Source organism: Delphinus delphis, chromosome 8 (genome assembly GCF_949987515.2).
Source record: "Delphinus delphis chromosome 8, mDelDel1.2, whole genome shotgun sequence".
NCBI classification, from domain to species: Eukaryota; Metazoa; Chordata; class Mammalia; order Artiodactyla; family Delphinidae; genus Delphinus; species Delphinus delphis.
The window spans coordinates 35,116,276-35,139,989 of NC_082690.1; the positions used below are offsets into that span (position 1 = coordinate 35,116,276).

General features: G+C 34.3%; 1 protein-coding gene across 1 annotated transcript in view; it reads right to left on the reverse strand.

Annotated features, from left to right (window-relative positions):
• CNTN5 (contactin 5) overlaps positions 1 to 23,714 on the reverse strand; it is a 416,285-nt gene that overhangs the window by 362,179 nt on the left and 30,392 nt on the right. Inside the window, exon 2 of the mRNA XM_060018068.1 lies at positions 15,546 to 15,749. Coding sequence (XP_059874051.1) covers positions 15,546 to 15,749 — 204 coding nt within the window. The remainder of the gene's footprint in view (positions 1 to 15,545; positions 15,750 to 23,714) is intronic.

The window sequence follows — 23,714 nt, forward strand, 5'->3', positions numbered from 1 at the left end:
GAGTTAGTGCCTGTCCTCTTGGTGCCTTTGACATATGATGCTTCTTGATTTTACTTTTTGCACATTGTGATATCAGAACCATCACCTTGTCTATTTTCCCTATTAGACCAAGTGTTCTTTGAGGATCAGAGGGTGTGTTATTCTTGAATCCTCAGCACCAAAAATACTGTGAACTGTGCCAGAGACTTTAGGTTCATGATTATTTTAATCTTTACAACAATCTCAAGGCTGTTGTATGAATAAAGAAACTAAGGTTTAGAAAGGGTAGGTGGCATAGTTAAAAATGAGGCAGAATTGGGATTACAAAATAATTAAATCTGCCAGAATAGCTCTCTGTCTGACCCCATTCTTTTAAGTGATGCCAAATTCCTTCCTATTATCCTTCACATCCTATCCAACTCTTTTCCCAAATAACACTTATTCCTTTCTTCCTGGGAAATTATCACAGGTAGATGTTCAAAAGCAAAATGATACGATTTAACTGATATATACTAAAGTAAAAAGTACTGATCTCTGATTTTCTCTGTGGCATCTTATTTTTTAAAGCATGATGCTTATTCACTTAAATGACTGTTTAATTAGTGGAATTTATCTCACGTGGTATACATTTTATGCCACAGGGGAGGAAGACATTGTAGACAATGGGTCTGCTGTGTTTGGCCAAATCTGTCTGAGAATCCATTTCTGAGGTTAGAGCCTCAAAATTGTTCCCACTGCTTTTTTCTTTTTAACTTGTTTTCTGCTTTCACTCACTTCTGAATTTCAAATTCTCTAAAAACTTCTTGAGGACATGTCTTTTGCTTAAACAAAGGCAAAAATCAGAAGGGCCTATGGCAGTGACCAACTTATGGTAGAACAGCTATTTATACATATGAATCATTTTCAAGTTGGTCATCTGTAAGGTTTGTACTACATGTATTTGATCATCAAGTTGTCAGGGTGACAGCAAAATATTTCTCTATGTTGGCTTTAATTTATTTATTAAGCCAGTGAGTAACACAAATATTCTTTAGGATCCTGGATTTGGTGAAGTCTTCATTTTCTTTTCCTTTATAGTTAAATTTTTAACATTCTGACATTAAAAAAAAAAACCTACCTTTAATGAAAAAAGTGTGCTATAATATTAAGTAGAACCAACTAATTATTAAGAAAATTAGGCTATGTATTCTCTTGACAGCTATTTTGATAGATAATTAACATACAATATAGCAGGCAACCTTACATTCTCTATAGATGAATTCTGTCATTCCCAAAGATGAGCATAACCCCAATTTTACTGAAACGGGTTACTCCTTTCTTGCTATCTAATTTCATATATTTGATGGATACTCTCTTTCTTGATAAATTGAGAAAAAAAATCCTCACATCATCTAGGGATGAAATTGGAAAGAAGCAAAGATTGCTTCTATGATAGGTGGGCTATTCATACAGAGGATCGTCTCTAACCATACCCTTTAAATTTTATTTTAGGTAATATTGATAAAGTAATCCAAGACCCCAATTTGGCATTGAAATCATAAGGAAGGCATAATGATACAGTGGAAAAAACACTATGACCTTGGGAGGGTCCCTTAACCAGTTGGTAACTGAGCAATAAAGTATAATATTTAGCAGGTTACTCTTTAGAGTCATAGACACATAGGTTAAGAGGACTTGCTACCTGTTTGTATGACGGATTGTTTAACTGTAATAGAAAGATAAACTCAAATGCTGTATTGTTGTGAAGATTAAATGAGAGGATGTATGAAATGCTTTCACCACTGCGCCTGTTGCATAGAAAGAATGTTAATCATTTTCAAGCCTTCCACTTATGCAACAGCTATCTCCCTGACACAGCACTGTGATACAAGGGTTATAAAATAGTAAGATGAATCATTCAGTTTCAAAATATTTTAAATAATGGCAAGATTATATTGGTGTAAGTAAATTGCCTCCCAGTATGTCTACTCTGAAGAACATAACACTCAATTGAATATATGAGTTCCAGTACATTTGTTTAAAAAAAAAAGTCTTGTTATTTTATGATAAATTTGCAAAATATCTCATTGGAGTGAACTGTGGAAGAAACACTTCTAAATATTACAAATGACTTTCCAGAAGCAGTAGTTTTAGAGCCCACAATATCCTGGATGTGATTTTTAGCACTGGATGATAAAAGTGATCACAAAATAAGAATATAATTCAATAAAGAAAGATATAAATAAGGATATAAATTCAATAACCTTGAAGGATAAGGGGAATCTTAAAATATCCACCGTAGAGTTATTCAGTTTTAGACAAATTAACTGAGACAAAATGTGAGAATTAGTTCAGGAGAAAAAAAATGGAAGGAAATCATTTAAAATGATTCATAAAGAGACTTAAGGTTATTTTTAAATACCTTATTTGATGCTCAGAGAAAAATCAGGTAGATCATATTAAGAATAGCAGTGCAAAGTAAGATAAGGAGAAATGGTAACTGTAGGATAATAGGCATCTTATTAATAATAGGAAGATTGTCTAAATAAAGTGAAAAGACCTATGTCACCTATGACAGCTCAATTATGAGAACACTCCTACAAAAACAGCATATTAATCTAAATTTCAATAATTACCTTAAAGGTGATCTAAAACTATGAATGAAATACATTTCAAATTATTCCAGAAACAATCGACCAACTGCAAAAATACTGTGACTGACAATCACTATAAAGTCACAGCTGCTTATGGAGATAAAAGAAAATGCCAGATGTTCCCTCACCTGCCTGGACATAAAATTTCCTAGTGATGCAGTCAAAAATAAATACCTCCAATCTCCACTGCAGGCCTACTAAATCAGGGTATCTAAGGGAAAGACCCAGGAACCTGAATTTTTACCAAGATTCTTCCTAACATAATTCTGTATAGTCTTTCATCCACCTTTTGTCTGGAAATCCTGTCTGGTACAAAGAAGAGCTTAAAATATATGAAGAGGTATGTAACATTAAAAAATTATACTTAGCAAGTAATGATTAGTGCAACAGTTCTCAATTGTTCTTAATATATGAAATATCTGGGATATGTCATGAAAATGCAGATTCCTAGGATTTATAGGCTGAGGACAACTTGCATGTAGATCTTAAATTACATCTTTCACCTAATCCTGTCTCTGAAGGAATAGCAGGAATAGAACAACCCCACTAATGGAGTCCAGGTGGTACATTTGAAGACCCAGGTTCTCCTGAGACCTCCCAAGGATGCAGCCTTAATTCTTAAAGACATTGCACAGTCCACACCTTACAACATTTAGTATAACATTAAAAATGCTGGTTTTTAGGACCACTCCAGAAATTCTGATTGTATAGATCTTGAGTATGGCCCAATATTTCCATTTTTTACAAGAACCCTAGATTATTCTCATTCAAGTGTTTGAGAATCACAGTATTAAATGCTGGCCTATTAGATGTAATTTTATAGATTTCCAAAAGCTTTTGATAATTTTATTAATAAATATTATTTAAAATTAAACAGACAGTGAATAGAAATAATATGAAGGAATATGTTTTGTCATGGCTGGTGAAATACCTTAGGTATGGGAAGCAACATGTTGGCAAAATGGAATAGTCCTCTGGGGTTGAGTTAGAGCTGGAATTTGCTGACTATTTTGTAAATTAATATTAGAATAATAAAATTCCAAAGTTTTAGATGGCACTGAGCTCTACTGGGTATTGAAATATCAAGCTGGCAAATATCATTTGCATGACGATATCATAAAGTTGTGGGTGGGTATTATGAAAGTGGCAGATGGATTTCAATATGGACAAACATAAGAAAATTCTTTTAGAATAAAATCTAAACCATACTTATTATCAGGTACATTTTATTCCTGTTTATTGTAACTAAAAAGTTGTGTGATTTTAGGCAAGTCATTCAAACATATGCAGTCAGAGCTAGGAATTAAAAGCGTATCTCAAAAAAAGAGAACAAAAAGAAAAGGAATTGAGTCAGAAAATTCTGGAGCAGTTTTTGATTGGAGATATGACTGAAGACAAGTGATAGAATATAAAACTTCTCCCAGTGCTACTACCCCTCACCCCAACCTCTATTAAAACCTCAGTTCTAGAATTGAGTTTGAATTTACACAGTAAACAACAGCAGCAACCACAAACAATACAGTAATCGAAACAGTCTAGGAAAGTAGTTCCTTACTGCAACTACCCACACACTAGTGAAATGCAGTGGCCCTTGTGTCATAAATACTGTGTGAATCACTAATTTTTACTAAAACTTACTATGTATTAGGCATTGTTCTAATCGCTTTGCATTTATTAATGCATTTAATCCTCACAATAACCCTATGAGAAAAGTATCCAGGCTATCCTCTGTTCAGATGAATAAACTGAAGCACAGGCAGGTTAAGTCTCTTGTCCAGGGATAAAGTAGGTGGTAAATCAAACCCAACTTTGTGACTGATTTACTTTAAACAAAATTAATAAAAATACATTCTAATTTAAATCTCTGTAATGATGCCACTCTCATGAACTTGCTTTCTGATAGCTTCCTTGATTGATGGTAAAGGAAATGGTGTTCCAGCTAGTTCACTGGCATTGCACCTAAAGCCTCTCTTGTGCTCTATAGCCTAGAATGTAGAAAAGCTCTTGAAAGTGAATTTTGGATAGTAACACTATTCACCTTCTGTGAATTGTAGGAAAAGTCATTTGAAAGCCACTGATCTAAGCAAGAGGCAAAAAGTGTTGTAATTAGAAGTATAAAGAAGGGGATAAATGAGAATGAAATTGCAGGTGTAGAATTCATAGGGCTTGCCAAGCCTATGGGTTATGTATGCAGTCACAAGATTAGGAGGATTCTAATTGATCCAGAAATATTTGTATTAGATGTTTAGAAGAAAAGTGATCTCACTAACAACAGATATCTGCTGAAGAAGTTAGTTTGTGGGAAATTCTAAATTGGAAACAGAAATAGAAGTGTCCACTAAAGACAAATATTTAGAAATATAGATGGGGCACAGGAGTAGAATTCTGGAGGAATACCTACATTTGGAAGGATAAGCTTTCTTAAGTCCTTTAGGGAAAAATGTTAAGTGTAAACAAACCAGACAAATGGGTGAATGGACACATCCAAACCAATAGCTAAGTAGAATGATTGATATAGGGGACAGTTTTTTGTGGTTTTTTTTTCCTTTAACATATTTATTGGAGTATAATTACTTTACAATGTTGTGTTAGTTTCTGCTGTATAACAAAGTGAATCAGTTATACGTATACATATATCCCCATATCCCCTTCCTCTTGCATCTCCCTCCCACCCTCCTTATCCCACCCCTCTTATCCCACCCCTCTAGGTGGTCGCAAAGTACCGAGCTGATCTCCCTGTGCTATGTGGCTGCTTCCCATTAGCTATCTAATTTACATTTGGTAGTGTATATAAGTCAATGTTACTCCCTCAGTTTGCCCCAGCTTGCCCTTCTCCCTCCCCATGTCCTCAAGTCCATTCTCTACGTCTGTGTCTTTATCCCTGTCCTGTCCCTAGGTTCACCAGAACCAGTTTTTTTTAGATTCCATATATATGTGTTGGCATACGGTATTTGTTTTTCTCTGTCTGACTTATTTCACTCTGTATGACCCACTCTAGGTCCATCCACCTCACTACAAACAACTCAGTTTTGTTTCTTTTTATGGCTGAGTAATATCGATTGTATCAACGTGCAACATCTTCTTTATCCATTCATCGATATGTGTCGATAGACACTTAGGTTTCTTCCATGTACTGGCTATTGTAAAGAGTGCTGCAATGAACGTTGGAGTACATGTGTCTTTTTGAATTATGCTTTTCGCAGGATATATGCCCAGTAGTAGTATTGCTGGGTCATATGGTAGTTCTATTTTCAGTTCTTTAAGGAACCTCCATACTGTTCTCCATAGTGGCTGTATCAATTTACATTCCCACCAACAGTGCAAGAGGGTTCCCTTTTCTCCACACTCTCTCCAGTATTTATTGTTTGTAGATTTTTTGATGATGGCCATTCTGACTGGTGTGAGATGATACATCATTGTAGTTTTGATTTGCATTTCTCTAATGAGTAGTGATGTTGAGCATCTTTTCATGTATTTGTTGGCAATCTGTAGATCTTCTTTGGAGAAATGTCTATTTAGATTTTCTGCCCATTTTTGGATTGGGTTGTTTGTTTTTATGATATTGAGCTGCATAAGCTTCTTGTATATTTTGGAGATTAATCCTTTGTCATTTGCTTCATTTGTAAATATTTTCTTCCATTCTGAGGGTTGTCTTTTCATCTTGTTTATGGTTTCCTTTGCTGTGCAAAAGCTTTTAAGTTTCATTAGGTCCCATTTGTTTATTTTTGTTTTTATTTCCATTTCTCTAGGATGTGCTGTGATTTATGTTATAGAGTGTTCTGTCTATGTTTTCCTTTAAGAGTTTTATAGTGTCTGGCTTTACATATAGGTCTTTAATCCATTTTGAGTTTATTCTTTTGTATGGTATCAGGAAGTGTTCTGATTTCATTCTTTTAGATGTAGCTGTCCAGTTTTCCCAGCATCACTCTTGCTTCCTTTATCAAAGATAAGTTGATCATATGTGGATAGGTTTACCTCTGGGCTTTCTACCCTCTTCCATTGATCTATATTTCTGTTTTTGTGCCAGTGCCATACTGTCTTGATTACTGTAGCTTTGTAGTATAGTAGATTGAGGAGAGACAGTGAAAGGTACAGAGGAACCTATTCAGGGAAGTCTTCACCCAGGTAAATCAATAAAATAAAATATTTTCAGGTTTAAACAGATTTTCATAAGATGTCAAGAATGAAGAATACTGAGAAAAAGCTGGTGAGTTTGATGAACAGATACTTGATGAATTTTGAGAAAACACCTTGAGCGGTGTGGTGAGGTTAAATGCCAGATTGCAGACCATGAGATGAAGAAAGGAAATATAGCAATGGAGACAGTGTGTGTAGACTAGTCTGACAATAGGAAAGGAAGTCAGATTAAATTACTGAACATACATTTTCCACTCTTAAAAAGTAATTCAAAGTTCATGGTACCTTTCTTATGTTAAGAATGATATATTCACCATTACAATGTCAGTTATCAAAACTTTACATCCTTTGGGATTTTATTTCCTGAATGACAATAACAAGTTTTCATGTGGGAAACCAGAAAAAGCATAAATTAGATTCATATTTAAGAAATTTATCTTATTATTTGTAAGCACTTATTAACTAATTCTTCAAAGTTTCTAAGACATATTAAGGGAGTTAATAAAATGATGCACATCGTTTTTCTTGATAAAAATTCTTATTTCCATAGATAGAAGTTCAAATTGTTTTCACAAGTCTGCTTGAGGAGAAATTGAATTGTGTGAAATGACTGATTGTCAAGGACATCTGAGAAAATTATTCATTTTATTCAGAAATCTTCCAATGATTTTTTGAAGTTTTTATTTAATTTGTAGCATATCAAGATTACAAGATTTCCAGAGAGACGCATAGCAAAATAAATAAAAGATTAATAAAAGCCAAGTAAGTTTCTTATATTCCTGCAGAACTTGACAAAAAACCTTAATGCTATTCAGCTTCTTTCACATAGATAAATATATTCTAGTAGGAGTTTTCTTTCACAAGCTTTCCCAGTTCCTTTGGAACAATCCATAAATTGAAAATTCTGAACAAAGATTAAAAGAAGAAAAAGTCTCCTGGGTTTAGGGTATAACATTTAATACCCACTAAAAAATTTAGAGGAGAAAAGGGAAATCTAAGAATACTCAAGGCCATTCCAATTGCCATATCTCCTGTGATAAACTGATCAGGAAATAAGAATGACTGCTGCATCTCACTGTTTGCTTGGCAAAACCAATTCAGGTACGAGAAATAGAGAGAATAGCACAGGATCCATTCAGTCTGTACTTTATCTGGAGCAAAGAAAACAGAGAGGATTGGAGTGAAGCAGGTATATGTTTTAATTGATGTTTATTCCATCAAACGTTGTTATTTCTGATTCAGTGACTGTGATCTTGGGTGCTGAATTACCAGCTGAATGCTGTTTAACAGCCAGTTCTCTGGGGTTGGAGGACAGTGAGAACTCTGATATGTAGCCTTTGCTACTTTTTATGTTGTAGATACTCCCATCATGGTTGATCTCAAGCTACCAAGATGTGAAGAGATGCACAACCAACTCCTGTAAGCAGGAACAAGCCAGTTCCAATACACTGCTAGAATAGCCATGAATATTCCAAAAGATAAGTAAGAAAACTGAATTGCTTCAGATTTCTCTTTGATGTTTGTATTAGTTTTCTGTGCCCTTGTATTAAGATCCTTAATCTCATCTGCAAAAATCCTTCTACTATATAAGGTAACATTCAAAATGTCCTGGAATTAGGATATGGACAACTTGGGGTCATTATTCAACCCACCACCATCTTCAAGGTTATACCATTTTTTATATTCTTCCATTGCTCTTAGGACCTGTCTTATTCAGTAGTGAATTAATGGGGTTGATTCATAAATTATGTAAGTATGCGATTCTGTGCATAATTCCCCCGACACAATTCTTAGTTTAAAAATAAACCTGTTGTCTACATATACATTCTTAGCTGATGACTTTGTCTGTAGTTCATTTAAAATAAATGCCATCAGACTTCCCACCACCAAATATTAGGTTATCTGCATCTATAGTCTTTTTTACTTTTCTCCCCACTGTGACAACTGATGAATTCTCTAACAAAGGTCAATCTTTCTGCATACATTCTGAATCTATTCCCATTCATTATCCAAGTTACTTCCTCAATTCTTTTTCTCGCTCCTGCCCTATCCAACTCCAGGGGTGGCAAAGGGCCCCAAGGACTGTTTTTATTTTTCCTTCTTTTCTTTTTCTTTCATTTTTTTTTATTATACCCTCTGTGTCACTTTGGAGTCACTATAGCCCTAGAGAAGGGTCTGAAAAAATGCTGCCTTAGGAAGGAGTGAGATTTTACAGGAGAAGATTCCATCTGGACCAGAAGAGGAGTGGGGAACCTGGTGCTGTACACAGTGAATTGTGGGAAAATGCTTTGCTCTATCTCCCTGAAAAAGTGAACCTATTATCAGAATGTAATGTTCTTTTCTGTCCCTAGAGATGCATTTAATATCTTGTATGATATTCATAGACCAATTTAAACTTCTTTTGGTTTTTAGTTCATATTTGTTTCTATATGTTTTCATTCTTTTCACTTTAATACTTGTAAAGTTTTTAGAACAATGTCTCACATGTACTAATTCATTATAAATGTTTATTGACTAAAAATAAAATAAAATAAAAAAGTCTTCAGAATTGGGCTGAGAATTCTAATGAGAGCAGAAATGAAAGTATGAACTTGCTATGCATCAGACCGAGATAGTGAGACCTTGAAGGGAGACCAATACAGTAGTGTTGAAGGAGAGGCAGAGGTGTGTCGAGGGAGAGATATAGAGTTGTAGGAATAAAAACTTGGCAAAAGAGAGAAGTTGTTAAAGGCGGGTGTTTAATAAATTTTTCTGTTTTGCAGAATGCTGCCTCCACGTTCATTACCCTCCAAACCATTAGTAAAATTCTGTATTACCTATAATAGTTTTGGAGCTAGGTTTGTTTGTTTTGTTTACAATGCAATGACCTGTGAGATTGGCTCCATGGGGCACTGGACAAGCAGACAGATCCTAGGATGCTTGGTTACACTCAGTTTTTAGGGTAATATCTTCCCTCGTATTATATTGTAAGCTACCTAAGGACAATTATTGCATTTGTTTTGCCCTCCATTATATCCTCACTACTTAATGAATTATCTGACACATAAAGGTATGCAATATACATTTGTAAATGTGTGAAGATAGTTTTTCATAGTGCCAGCAGAGGAAAAGCCGATCATGTCACTCATGTACTTCCAATCTTCTAAAGCTCCCTGCTCTGTATTTTGGACAACTTTTGTGTGTTTGAATGATCTTGGCCAAAATTTTTACTCCTGCAATGACCGCTGCAACCAGGTCTGTGTAGGTGCAACCAGTTTCACTCAGCTGCAACTTGAGGGCATCCTGTAAATGCACGGGAGTTAACTGTCTGTGGAGTCACCTTCAGGGATGGAAGACCATTGATATGTCTGCCAAGGAGATTATTCTGAGCCTTATTTCATGAGGCTCTGGTCCTGTGCGACCAAGCTCCAGCTGCCTGTAGAAGTGGTCATCTCCATAATGCAACCTCCCTTTTCACTAGTTCATTCCTCAAACCCACCCCATTCCACACTCCTGCTCTCTGTGATAAATTTCAAATAAACTACCTACAAGCGAATTTAGTTTCAAGCTTTGCTTTAAGAGGATCCAAGCCAAGACATTTTTCCAATAGTTTATATAGTAAAATTTTATTTGTCCTTGAAGGGAAATAATTTGCCTATGTATATAACCTCTGTTATTTTTAGAAAGGCCTACTTTTTTTCAAAGAAGTGTAAAAACACAATATTCTGAAATGATTTTTATAGCTAACTCTATGGTCACAGCAGATTAAATGTAACTTTTATATTCAAACCCCTGCAGAGGTGTTTGTCAAGTTTGAAGGAATAACCATTATAATGCCTGTCTCTGCAATGAGAGGTTTGTAAAACCCAGCAGGAATTGTAGCTGACTGTGATGCAAATACTGGAATCATCCACAATCATATTCTATTTTTATTTTCAGACTAAGTGTTTAACATAAGCCACCTACTTGGGAAAGCATTCAAGAATATGTCCTTCCTATAAACATAGTCTTCAATTTTTTTTTTTTTTTTGAAGAGAGATCAAATAGTAACAATAGACGTTTTTTGAATTAAGAACAATTCTAGTCTAATTGATGCCTTCCTAGAATAATTTAAATTTTTCTGCTTTTTGCATATTATCCTGATATGAATTCTATAACCATTCAGTAAGCTCAGTAATTTTTAATAGAAACTGCTAATTTAGCATTGCATATAAACGTTAAGTCTGAGAAGCTTGGACATTGCTGTGTGTTTCCCAGTTCTGTAGAATTGGTTTCCTTTTGAGGTGAGGGTGCGGGTGGCTGGGAGAGGTGGGTCGACAGTCAGCTCTGCTTTGATGTGAGGGCAAGGAACTGGCTGTCAGGCTGCGGACACTCATGTGCCGGAATGAGAAGGTTTTGCATTCTGTGCCATTATTCACATTAAGAACTTTAGCTTTCCAGGGAAAGTTCACTCATGTTGTTAAAAGAGTTGTTAAGAGCCTTTGGTCTTTTTGCACGTAAGGACAGGGAAGAGAACGGATTCCAATATTTCACTGAAACAGATGTTCATCATATATACTTTCAGTCCCCCTTTGGCCCCATTTCTTATGCTCACCCTTAGCTAACTGTGATTTCAGAGCTTTTTCAGGCTTCCACTGGGCACATGGTTTTTAGCCCTTTCCTTAGATCCCTTAAACTTTATTCTAGGTTTTAGTTACTCTGCCTGTTTAATCCTTAAACTCACGTCCTTCCTTATTCTTCCAGAAATATATCAAAGTGTCTCATTTGTTAATGAAATGCTTCCTCTACTCGTTGATGACATGAATTTCTTCTTACAGGGTCTCAGAAGGGAGACAGGAGACAAATACAGGCACCCAGTCCACCATCTTGAGCTGCATGCCCACTTCTCCTTGTTGAAACACTCATTTTTCTTGGCTTCCTTGATACTACACTATTGTTTTTCCTATTATCTCTCTGACTTTTTCTTCTCATTATCCTTTGTAGGGTTTTCATTTTTAACCTTTCCAAAGCGATTTGGACTACTCAAGGCTTGTTCCTAAGCTCACTTCTCTTTCATATGCATTTTGTGGGCTTTCTTAACCACAATAATGGTTTAATTTATCATTTGCATTGTGATGACTCATGTTCATATTTCAACACTATTATTGAAACGATGAATTGTATTTATAGAGCAAAATTTTAAGAGAAATTACATCCAAACTGTATCACAATATTATTTTCTTGTTATATTCAAAGTTTCACTTATGAAAAGCATGTCTAGTAGAGCACACATATCTACAAATAGCTTAAAAATCTGTAACAATATGTATTGAAAGATAATTATATAGTAATAACTTGTTAACATCTATTTGTTTTAAGCTTTTACAGTTAGTCTATGGGAAAGTTTAGAACACTTGGTTGCATTTGCAGGAGAGAATGTCAGAGTAAATGTGGAAGACAAAAGGACATAAAAGTAGTATAGGAAAGGTAAAGAAAAAAGTAGGACTAAAACTATCACTTTATATAATAGAAAGTCAAGAATTATTTTCAAGAGTTAAAAGGATAATAGAGATTTAAGCACATTGTCAAGGTTAAAAAGGAAACAACAGAAAAATATTGTTTAACTATAAAAGAGGGGAGGATAGAAGAAGCAGATGTACATCATATGAGTTATTGTCTAAACTTGATTAAACAAGAAGTACAGATATTTCCTAGCATTATATGAGAAACTCATGAAGAAAAATAGGAGAAATTAAAAAGTTAGCTTTAGGGAGTAGGATTGGATGGAAGGGAGGTGTGTGGGTTTGCTTTTTCTTCCCCCTTCTTATCAGCACTTATAAACCACTATATTCCTCTGATAAGTGTGTATTACTATGATAAAAAGTAAAAATTAGTAGACAATCACCAAGAAAAAATAATCTCAGATAATTTACAGAAAGAAGAAATATGAATTTTCTAACTTCTCTCACAAAATCTTAAATAAGACTGTCATTGAATGATGTAATTGAAATTTAGCAGGTGTTTTCCACCTGTTTCTTTTTAACTTAAATGTTAACTTTAAAATAACAGTTTTATTTTACTTGTGTGCATTGCTTTATTGAACCTTTCATATAGTACTGCACAAATAATGATTTTTTGGAAATATAGATGTTTGTAAAATAAAAATAAGTCAACAGTTTCAACTGCTTCAGTAAATTCAATTAACATGACTAAAAATATTTATTAGTTTACTGACACAGTATTGGTTACATAAGAAACAATGGCTAACAGTGTGATGTTCTGAAAAGGCCAGTGGGAATGAAAATCAGCAGTCAAGGATGGAGGGATTGGTTTTAATAGTAGGAGGGACTCTACTGAGGGTATCTCTACTGAAATTACATAAGGGAAGAACAGTATGGATGAAGATGTATCAATAGTTAGATTTGAAATTCCATTAGTAGGAAAGTAAATTTGATACTTAAATAGGTTTTGTAAAGCAGTGGGGAAGGAGGGAGGCTGTCCAGTTTGAGAAATGCAGAGAAGATTCCAAAAATCTTTGGGACAGTTACAAATTAACCAGCCACAGAAACTTACTAGGATTGAGTGGCAGTATTGAAGTTGTTGATCATGAATCCCTGGCAGGTGTAACTCTCTAGCAGCTTTCAGATTCCAAGGCAGTCACAAATTAAGGGTATAGTGAGTTCATTGGGAGTGGGGTTTTGCCCAGGAAAAGCAATAGAATCAGAAGGGCAAAGGAGTTTAAATAGCAGCAAACAAATTACTCTAATTATTCTTGAAATGTTTGACTATGGAAGATATAAGGTAAAGTTAAGTGATACATTTGGGCCATGAAATCAAAGAAGTGCAAGAGACTGTTGAACATGGGTCCTGAGCTTTTAAATCACTGGTGAAGGTGGTGTCAATTTTTGTATTCTTACTTTACATGTGTTCCTCTCCCTTGTGAAGCTCAATGTAATGTTTAGTTTTGGTGCATGAAAAGAAGGCAGAATAGCCTACTCAACCTCAGGCACTATCTGAATGTATGGTATTATTACATAAATGGATGGTGTAAATGGAACTAGTCAGCAAAATGTTACAATTTTCCAACAAAGATGCTTCAAATTATTGCATAATTAATGAGAAAATACTCAGAAACTTTATGAAAATGGCTTATAGAAAATCACCTCAATTCTAAACTATTAACTAGGTAAGTTTTCTAAATGCATATCTATTTTCCTTTATTCTTTTCACCCTATAGACATTCTTATATAATCTTGAAGTTGGCATAATATACACACAATCATAGCTTTAACTGTATTGATGGAATACACAATGATAACACTTAAATCTCTTTCTCTAGCCCAGTCCTCTCTTGTGCATATTAGGAATATGTATCAGTAGCCTACTGCATATTTCCACATAGATTTCCCATGGATATCTTATCTCAACATAGCCAAAACTGAATTTGTCACATTCATCAATTTCTCAATCTATTTTTTCATCTGTCTTATCGCTTTTCATGAAAAGAATCATCATCCATTCGTTGAACTATGTGAAAGCTTTCTCCTACTCCAGAGCCTCATGTTTAATCATCACATTCTGATAATTCTACCTTCTTAATATCCCAGGCATGTTTTCGACCCTTCAGTGCTATTACCACTGCTTTCATTCTGTCTCTCCTCACCTCCTCACCTCTTGACTGGTTAGTTTCAGTAGCCTCTAAATTGGTTTCCCATTTTTCATCCCTGTTTCCCATCTATTCCTCCATGCCATTACCTAGCAGTGTGACATTTGGAGGTCCCTTCATCTCTTTCAAATTGGCTTCCTCATCTCTGAAATAGATATTGCATTTGTACTCTCTACCTGATAGGATTATAGGATTATTACTAATGTTTTATATATATATATATATATATATATATATATATATATATATATATATATATATATATATATATAAAACTCTGGCTATACATTACTGCAGTATATATTCTAAAACTAAGCATATAAAAGACTAGTGTTGAAATAGATTATTTTTTAAGCTTCACAATCCATCAGGATTCTCGAGCTCACTTCTCAATAATACCTTCATAGCTTTTTTATTGCATGACAGAGCAAGCCATATATCATATATAAACTCTAATATAGTACTTGACTTCTTTAATGCAATGCTTAACTGTAAATGTCTATAACTACAAATCGAGTTTTTAAATTTGAAGACACTTTGGATAGATGGCAATACCTATACTTATAGAATCATCATTTCTACCTGAATTGCACTTAAAAGTTAAAGTTCCAACTGCTCCTATTATTGGAAAGTAATAATAACAATTATAACTATGCCATGAAGTATTAAAAGCTGAATATTCAATTTGAAGGTATCTAAAATTAAAAAGTGATGAAAAATGAACCTGTAAAATACTTGCAATTCATACACATATGCTATATAGAGGCCCTAAAGAGCAAAAAAAGAACTGTGGAGTCTTTATTACAGTTCATCTTTTTGGAATCCCTCTCCCTTTTTGGCATTAGGGTAGTGTTAAGGTTAATATTTCTTAGCTATAGATCATCACTTTCCTATGTGAAAAATTTTATTCTAAGGTATGCATGATCTTAGACTAAAAGTGTAGAGTTTCTAAATATGCCAAATGCCTTTTTATTTTATTTGTGCTAGGTTTAAGTGCTTAGAAGAACACTAATACATCTTTTTTTTAGGTCTTTTTGTATTGAAGTACAGTTGATTTACAATATAGTATGAGTTTCAGATGCACAGCATAGTGATTCAGTATTTTTCCAGATTATACTCAATTTTTCACATTTGAGTTGGCTGACCATTTCAATCCAGTCCATGGAACTTACCATCATTACGGAGAGTGAGTGGTGTTGGAGGACTAAGTACTCGAGCGTTCGTCACTGTGTTTTTCACCAGACAAATATAGCTGCCAACATCTGATGTTTGGACTTTAGAAATATAAAGGTTGCCTGTCTCCTGGGAAATGAACCGCCGGCTGTCTTCCGCCACAAAGGAAGGGAACTCGTTAAATACCCAGCTATAGACGATCTCTGAAAATACACAAAATTCAATTGTTGAAAGACAGATTATTTTACTAAAAAACTCAAACAACAAAGCTTTTACTAAGTATTAGATAGGTTGCAAGATCATCCGTATTTGATCCAGATGTCTATATCATTTTGTATTTTATGTTCAATGAACTGTTGCTCTTAATGACTACATGAAGATCTGAAATATTTTTTTAAGGATGCTCAGCCTTTATCTATTCATCCATGTACTTATTCATTCAGTTCTAATGTGTGTTTAATGTATTTTAGATGCCTGGCACTATGATAGCACTGAAATTAAAAAGATGAGAGAGACAGTTTTGCATTCTCAAAGACTGGTCTGATGGTAAAGATTTACCCAAACCTATGAAACAATGTGGAATAAAGAAATGGAGATGTATACTCTACTGTAAAGAAGACAATGGAAAAGGGCACTTAAGCCATCATGTTGATCAGCAAAAACTTCTTAAGTTAAGAGATGCCTGAGCTACATTCATTTATTCATTTGTTCAACAAATACTAGTTGTGGGTCTTGATGGGCCAGGAATGCTCTAAGTGGAAAAAAAAGTCTGTGTTCTCATAGAGCTTCCATTATAGTGGAAAGTACAAGAATACACAAACAAGTATTTGTCAAGTGGTAATAAGTGCTATGAAGAAAACTAAAGCATGTAAGACAGCTAGAGAGTGGCAGGGGTGAGAAAGATGCATGAATTTATATTTTAAAAACTCTCTCTGTCTACTGGTTACAGATGAGACAGCGTGAGGACAAAGCAGGGACCAGGAGAAGGGGAAGCAGGAAGAATAATGTCCCCTCGTCTAAGCGGCTATTTTCAAAATAGCCATGAAATATATAAATGATTTGCACTATAATGGTAGTGGTAGTGACAGTAGTGGTGAAGTGATGAGAGGTGACTGGTTCTAGTAAAAATGTGATAGTGGAGTTGATCAGAATTGCTGATGGATTGATTATGAAATGTGAAAAGGAAAAAAAAAATGAGTCAAGGAGTAAGGTTTTGGGCCACCACAGTTTTGTGTTATTAGAGTGAAAAATCCAAGAAAGGGAGTAGTAGGAGAAGAGGTTAGAGAAAGTGGAAATTAACCCAAATTACTAAACACAAATTAACATGGTCTGTATGTTGTATTAAGGAGCTTATGCTCTATCCTGAATGTTTTCTAGCAAAGGGTTGACATAAAGATGTACATTAGTAGGGTATTCTGGTGATTCTGCAAAGGTTGGATTTAAGCAAGTGCAAGTTGAAAGAGGGAAAAATAGGACGATATTGCATACTGAAGGTAAGAGCTGGAGAAATCTGAATCAGAACCTAATCATAGCAATGAGAAGGATATTGGCCCAAGAAATATATAGGGAGTAAGACAAATGAAGAGACAAATAGTCCAGGAACACTTTCATTATCCCTCTTGAATGACTGGGAAGAGGATGACACATGAAGTTCAGGATGAAAATAAATGAAGTCACACTGGTTTAAGAAGAAAGATCATTGGTTCACTTTCAGGACATTTTGAGTTTGAGGCAAATCTACATAAGTAGTTCCAGCAATTGGTAAATATGTGTTTGAAGTCCATGAGAGGAAATCTGTGGTTGAGAGTTGTTGGTATGTTGGTGTAACTGAATCATGTAAGTAGATGAGAATAAATACAGTGAGAAGATAGTTTTCTGGAAAGCACAAACATCTAAATAAAGGAAGGAAAATGTTCAAAAGATAAGAGAGAAGGAACCATTGGAAATATTCAAGGGGAATAAAGAAAATGCAGTGTCACAGAGACCAATGCCTTAACAATTTCAAGAGGGTTAAATAATGCCAAATAAGGCAAAAAGGACTTAATGGGAATGTTTATAAATATAATAAAGGAAAATGTTACTTAGGATTGACATGTGGTAATCACTGAATAGAAGATTCAGTAGATGAGTGAAAATCAAAACCAGCTTGCAATTGAGTTAATAGAATATGAGAAATTGAAGGAATTATGTGTAGGCCAACAGCATTAAAATCTCAATAGGCATTAGAATTACCTACGTTATGGCTAAAAGAGCAGATTCTAAGGTCCCCTTTCCACAGAGTCATTTGTTTAGTAACACTTATTACCTGAATTTTTATAAAGCTCAAATGTGATTCTAATCTACAGTGAGGCTTGGGAAGCCTTGTTTTATGCCTTTCTTTTCTTCCTGTCTCTCTTTCTTTCTCTCTCTCTCCTCCTCCTTCTCACCCTCCCTCCCTCCCTTCCTTCTTTTCTTCCCTTAAGTATATGAGTTATTCTAATTGTTATAATGAGAGTTTCATTTGTTGCTCAAACATCACTCAGGCATTTTTATATTTTTGCAATTTACTTTAGGTTAGGTTTTACTGGAGTTACCTCAATTTTTGTTTCGTATTATTAGAAATTTGGAGTAAAAGAAAGCAACAAACAATCACATTAAAGACTATCATTAATTGAAATACCAGTTTTGTTATACTGATAGTGTTTGTTGAGTCAATGTTTTGTAAAATATTTTAGAATAAGAAGAAAATATTTACACAAAATTGGCATTTTCTCAAATTTTACAGGTAAGTATGTATTTGGGGGTTCAAAAATGCTTATTTAGCTTTTAAAATAAGTTTACATAGCAAAGCATTTCATAATTCTAAGAAGAATGAAAAAGTAGAAATAGTACAAAATAGAAAAGCTGACAGTCTGAACTTGAATTGGATTTTCTACCTCTGCCAAAAATGCATCTATTGAACAGGGCTAAATCCCTTTTAAAATCACTGTTTACTTTCTCCTATATGGTTTTTCATTCTCTATCATCATTTATTTAAAATTCTTTTCAAATTTTACTCTCATAAAAAACAAGCATTCATTATATTTTTAGTATGTCAGAGTGTGAGGATTATAAAATGATTCAGGAAAGTAGTAAAACACAATTGGCTTTGGAGTCTAGTCTTTAGTCTCATATAACACTGTTTCATACCAATTGTGCTTGACCTAAAAATATTTTAAGGTAAGCTGATATATTAAGTACTAAAATCTTAATATTATTATTCATTATCAGAAGCATACTGAGACTGTTTAGTCAACTGTGATTTTCCCATTCTTCTAAGGTTCTTTTTTAATAGCATGTTTAGCTAAGACAATTAAAAGTGTTTTAGAAGTTCTTGATACGATTCTTCAGTGATTACTCCCCAAAGTTTCTATGTTAAATTTCTCTAGTACATTTTTATATTGTGTTGTAACATACATTTGGTCTACAAACGCATGTGCTGTATTGACTTGAGGTTTTGGTTTCTTTCTTTTTTTTTTTTTTTTTAAGTTTTTTAGCTGCATGCATGGCATGTGGGATCCTAGTTCCCCGACCAGGGACCAAACCTGCTTTCCCTGCATTGGAAGCACGGGAGTCTTAACCACTGAACCGCCAGGAAAGTCCCCAAGGTTTTGGTTTCTTATGGGAGATTATTTTATCTTTCTCCCTGAGTCAGTGAGAGCCATTCAAGTTCACTGAAAGAATAGCCCATTAAGGTCCTGGCTGTTGCAGACATGCTATTCTAAATTCCCCTCTCAAGCAGACCCAAAGACTTGTCCTTTATACCAGCATAAATAGTCATCCTTAAGCTCCTAGACTCTAGGGTCTGTTACCATGACATGTAAACAAATCTACCTTGCTTCCAAGATTTCCTCGGGATTAACAGTATTCCTAGATTTCAGTTAGGATTTTAGTTCTTTTTTGTTTCTGATACCTGGGATATTTTTTCTTTCCTGTGAGCTTGGCTGTATACTGAACTTAATTTATTTATTATTTCTAAATTTTGGGAAAGTCTCTGGGTTGGCTCTGTCTATTGTACTAATTGAATGTCTAGGTTTCATGACTTTATGCAGTGCAGACTTTCATCACAATTGCTGTAATTGATTTGGTGTCACAAAGCAGATTACCCTGCCTTTGCTCCCTTGACACATAAGATGATTACTTAAATGACATATTTCTACATCTATAGGGTATAAAAACAGTATTAACTATATGGGCAATGATGTTCATTTCTTATAACTGTAGTGCCATTAATTTAAAAAAAGAAAAAGGGTGAGAAAGGGGAATGAAACTGGATACTGCAGACTCTGAAGTCTTTGTAAACAATTTCAATGAGTAATCATATGCAATTCATTTCAACATTCTTTAGTATAACTACAAGTTAGAAAATAAACATTTTTCTTCCTAATAATGTGTGTTATTAGGAACACACATTATTCTGCTTCTGTTACAGAAGAAGCTTTGGGTCAAAAGATTTGGAGAGAACACGATGGATGTAGCAATTGATTTGTTCACCACCCAATTAATAATGCAACTCTCCCAGGGAACCTAGTTTCTTTACCCTTGTCAGCTATAAAAAGGAAAACCTAAAAATCAGAACCTTCCCTATTTTTAACATATGCTCAATTTCATGGTTTATAGTAAAATTTTCACCTAATGGGCTGTATTTACCAAAATCCCTGGTCTTTTCCATTTTTGGTTATTCCTGTAATGTGAGATTTAATGTTATATCTGTCAAATAGCTATAATTATGATTTATTATACAAGTGTAACTTTTTAGTTTGTTTTTTAAATAATTTAAGTTTTGTATGTAGTTTGATATTTTTTTTTGTTAATTTTTACTGGATGCTGCTTTATAGAGTGTATGTCATAAGCATTTTAATATTTACTAATTGCTTTGTAATCATTTTTGTTTTTACAATTCCATTAACCGTTATGACTCCTTTGCCTCCTGTTTTGATGAATTAATTGATATGAAGATAATTAAATAGTGGAAATTAGTAAGTTACTGGCCGAAACAGTACTGCTTTAAAAATTGGTACTATGATTATTTTGTTTATATAAAACTTTTAGCTGATGGCTAGCTACCATTTTGAGTTTTGGAATTAAGGACATCATGAAGGAAATTTTAGAGAATTGTACTATTAATTATCCATTACTACTGAGCATAAGGGGATACACCTGAAATTAGAAGGCAATTTTTTTTTACATTGCTGATTTATATCTGCATTGTGATAGAAAATGTCACTATTAGCCACATTAAGTACTCTTGGCAGGGTAGAGACTAAATCTACTGTCTTCACCACCATATCCTTAGATCCCAGCTGGATGCCTGGTGTGTGGTTGCTTAATACATATTTGATGAAAAAATAAATAGAATAAAATATCTATATATGTATTTTTATAAATCTTTCTAAATTTAAGAATAAGAGTAGATATTTTTCACTTTAATGTTCTCATTGAAAATTTTCTCAGCTCTACATGAACTTATTTTGGCCTTTAGAATATGAATCTAAGATTATGTTTGTAGTTGATCTAAAAACAGGCATTGAGAAGTAATGCAGGCAGTTTTAAGAATCTGGAATGTACTGTCAATGGACAAGAGAGAAAGTCTTGCTTACAAAGTTACTATGAAGTAGTTTTGTGATTTATTCTACTAGGTAAATTGGACAGAGATTGAGGGGAGCATTAAATTAAATGTGATCCAAACTCCCTCTCAGGTTAACAGCTTCCATGGTGGTCAGTCATTTAGCCTCTGCTTGAACATGTCACTGACACTGTTGAGGAAGCTGATTTGGCAGCTCAGGTTACTAAACAGATCATATATAAAGATTATTTTGGCTGCTGGCTTTAGGATGGGGACTAAGATCAAGACAACTGGGAGTATCAGCAAGTAGGTAGTGATACATTTTTATATTCAAAGCACTGTTTAAGATATTATGGAGATGTAAGGTGGGGCTGGGAAAGGAACTAACTTGAGAGCTTACTATGAGTCACACACTTTGCACATTTTCCCACTTCTCCCAGCCACACACATACACAGAGATTAGAAGGCAACATTGTGAGTGAATAAAACCATGGACTTCAGAATCACAAAGACCAGAGTTACAGAGATGGCTGCATGATCCACTGACCTAGGTATCTTTGGGCAAACTATTTAAATTAGTCTACTCATCTGTAAAATGCAATTTAATGGAGGAAATTGTAGGTTAAATGAGATATTACATGTAAGGTTAGTATTACAGAACTTGATGTAGTTATTACCATTATTACAATCATCTTCAACATTAAAGGTCTGAGGCACAAACAGGTGAACCAGTGGAAAATTATAGCTAATAACTTTCAGAGGAAAAATTCCAACTTGTCTGACTCACTCTAAGCCTATATTTTATCATTGTATTATTCTGCTTTGATTATTATATTCTAATCTTGCTGAACCTCAATTTTAATATCCTTAAAATGGAATAATAATATCTATATGATGTGATTGTGCTGGGGATTATATATGCCACTTAAATGAGAGTGTTCAACATGCAGAAACTGCTCAGTAAGGATAGCTATTGGCTTAAGATAAATTACCTAATATATTGCAGTAGTATTTGGTACAATTCAGATTCATCTTGAACCTTGTACAGTTTGGTTTAATTTCTACATGTGTCAAAAATTTCACCTCTAAAACATAGCCAGAAGCAAGGATCCTGAGAGTAACAAAAGAGTAAAGCTGTCTAACTGACACTTGGTTAGCACCGGGAGAATCAAGATATTTTAAAAGATGTGAAGAATGCAAGAGAGGACATTTGTATGTTTTAAAAATCAAATTACCTTAATACAAAGGCAGGCTGTATTATTACATTAAATTTCAGTTATCTTGGTTGAACAAAACAAAGTACTAATTCTTCTTTTTATAAGGTTTTGAGACATGTATTTTCATGTGTTTATTACCTAGAGTCAGAAACAACAGAGTTCTGCTTAAAAATTATAACGTCACTGAGACAAAATAAAATTTTATGTGCCTATAATTCAAAACACCTTTAGTAAAACAAAAGATAAAGAAAATAATATTTATAATAGAAACAGTAGTAAACTGGTATTCTCTCATGATCCACAACTCAAATGACTCCAAGTAAGTGAATTCCAAGCTCTAGAGTTCAAGTGATTATACCAACTGAGTGACAGTATCTATTTTTATTTTCCTTTGGGAATGTTTCACACTACAGAGGACTTTTTTTTAAACCCAGGAGCCCTGTGTCTAGATGTAAAGGTCATTGCTAACTCTTCTCAAAATGCAACCTAAATTTCTTGCTCTGCTAATTGGTTTTAAAATTATTTTTATTGAACTGCAAACTTCATCAAGTCAGAGACCAGCATTTTCTCAGCAGGGTGTGATGGTCCATGGCACAAGTTCACCTTAGGCTTCAAACTTTGCATTAAAAAGCATTCATGTTACACTTCTGACAATTCCTTGTTAAAATACACAGATCTCAGCGCTTAATGAACAACAGAATATCTGTTTCCTAGAATCTTGCCAAAAAATATGACCTGGCATTCTGTGCCTATCAAAATTATGAAGAGCTTAGCTGAAAGAAAAGATGCATGGAGAATTACTGGAAGACTGTGTAGTTAATCAATTAGATATGACCAAGGTAATCTAAAAGTTTATCCTCATTAAATCAAAACATTAGACAGCTTAATGATAACAACAACAACAGTAACAGTGAACATTTTATGGTCTTAGGTCAGTTTCCTAGAAACAGAGTCTGAGAAGGGGATTCTTTTGAATGTGATTTATTGACAGTGTTCCCAGGAGAAGGAATAAGGGAAGCAGGATTGGGTAAGGAAAAAAAAAAAAAAAAAAAAAAAAAAAAAAAAAACCTAAGCAAAGATGTGGTCCCTTCCAGAGATTGGTTTAAGACTAATCCTTCTTACGGCTCTGGAATACAAATTTCACTGTAGATTTGGTAAGTCAACAGAAGGTAAAGAGAACCAGTCTTTTATACTCACCTCCCCTGCATCAGTTGGTTATTGTCTACCAGGTGGGGAAGTGAGGTGCAATTAGGGCAGGGAGCATAATTTCCTAGGTAAGGAAAACTCTGGAGAAGGTGCAGCTGCCAGATGGGTGCATTAACCAGATGAGAGAGAACTGGGTGTAACACCAATAGGATCTAGTAAAC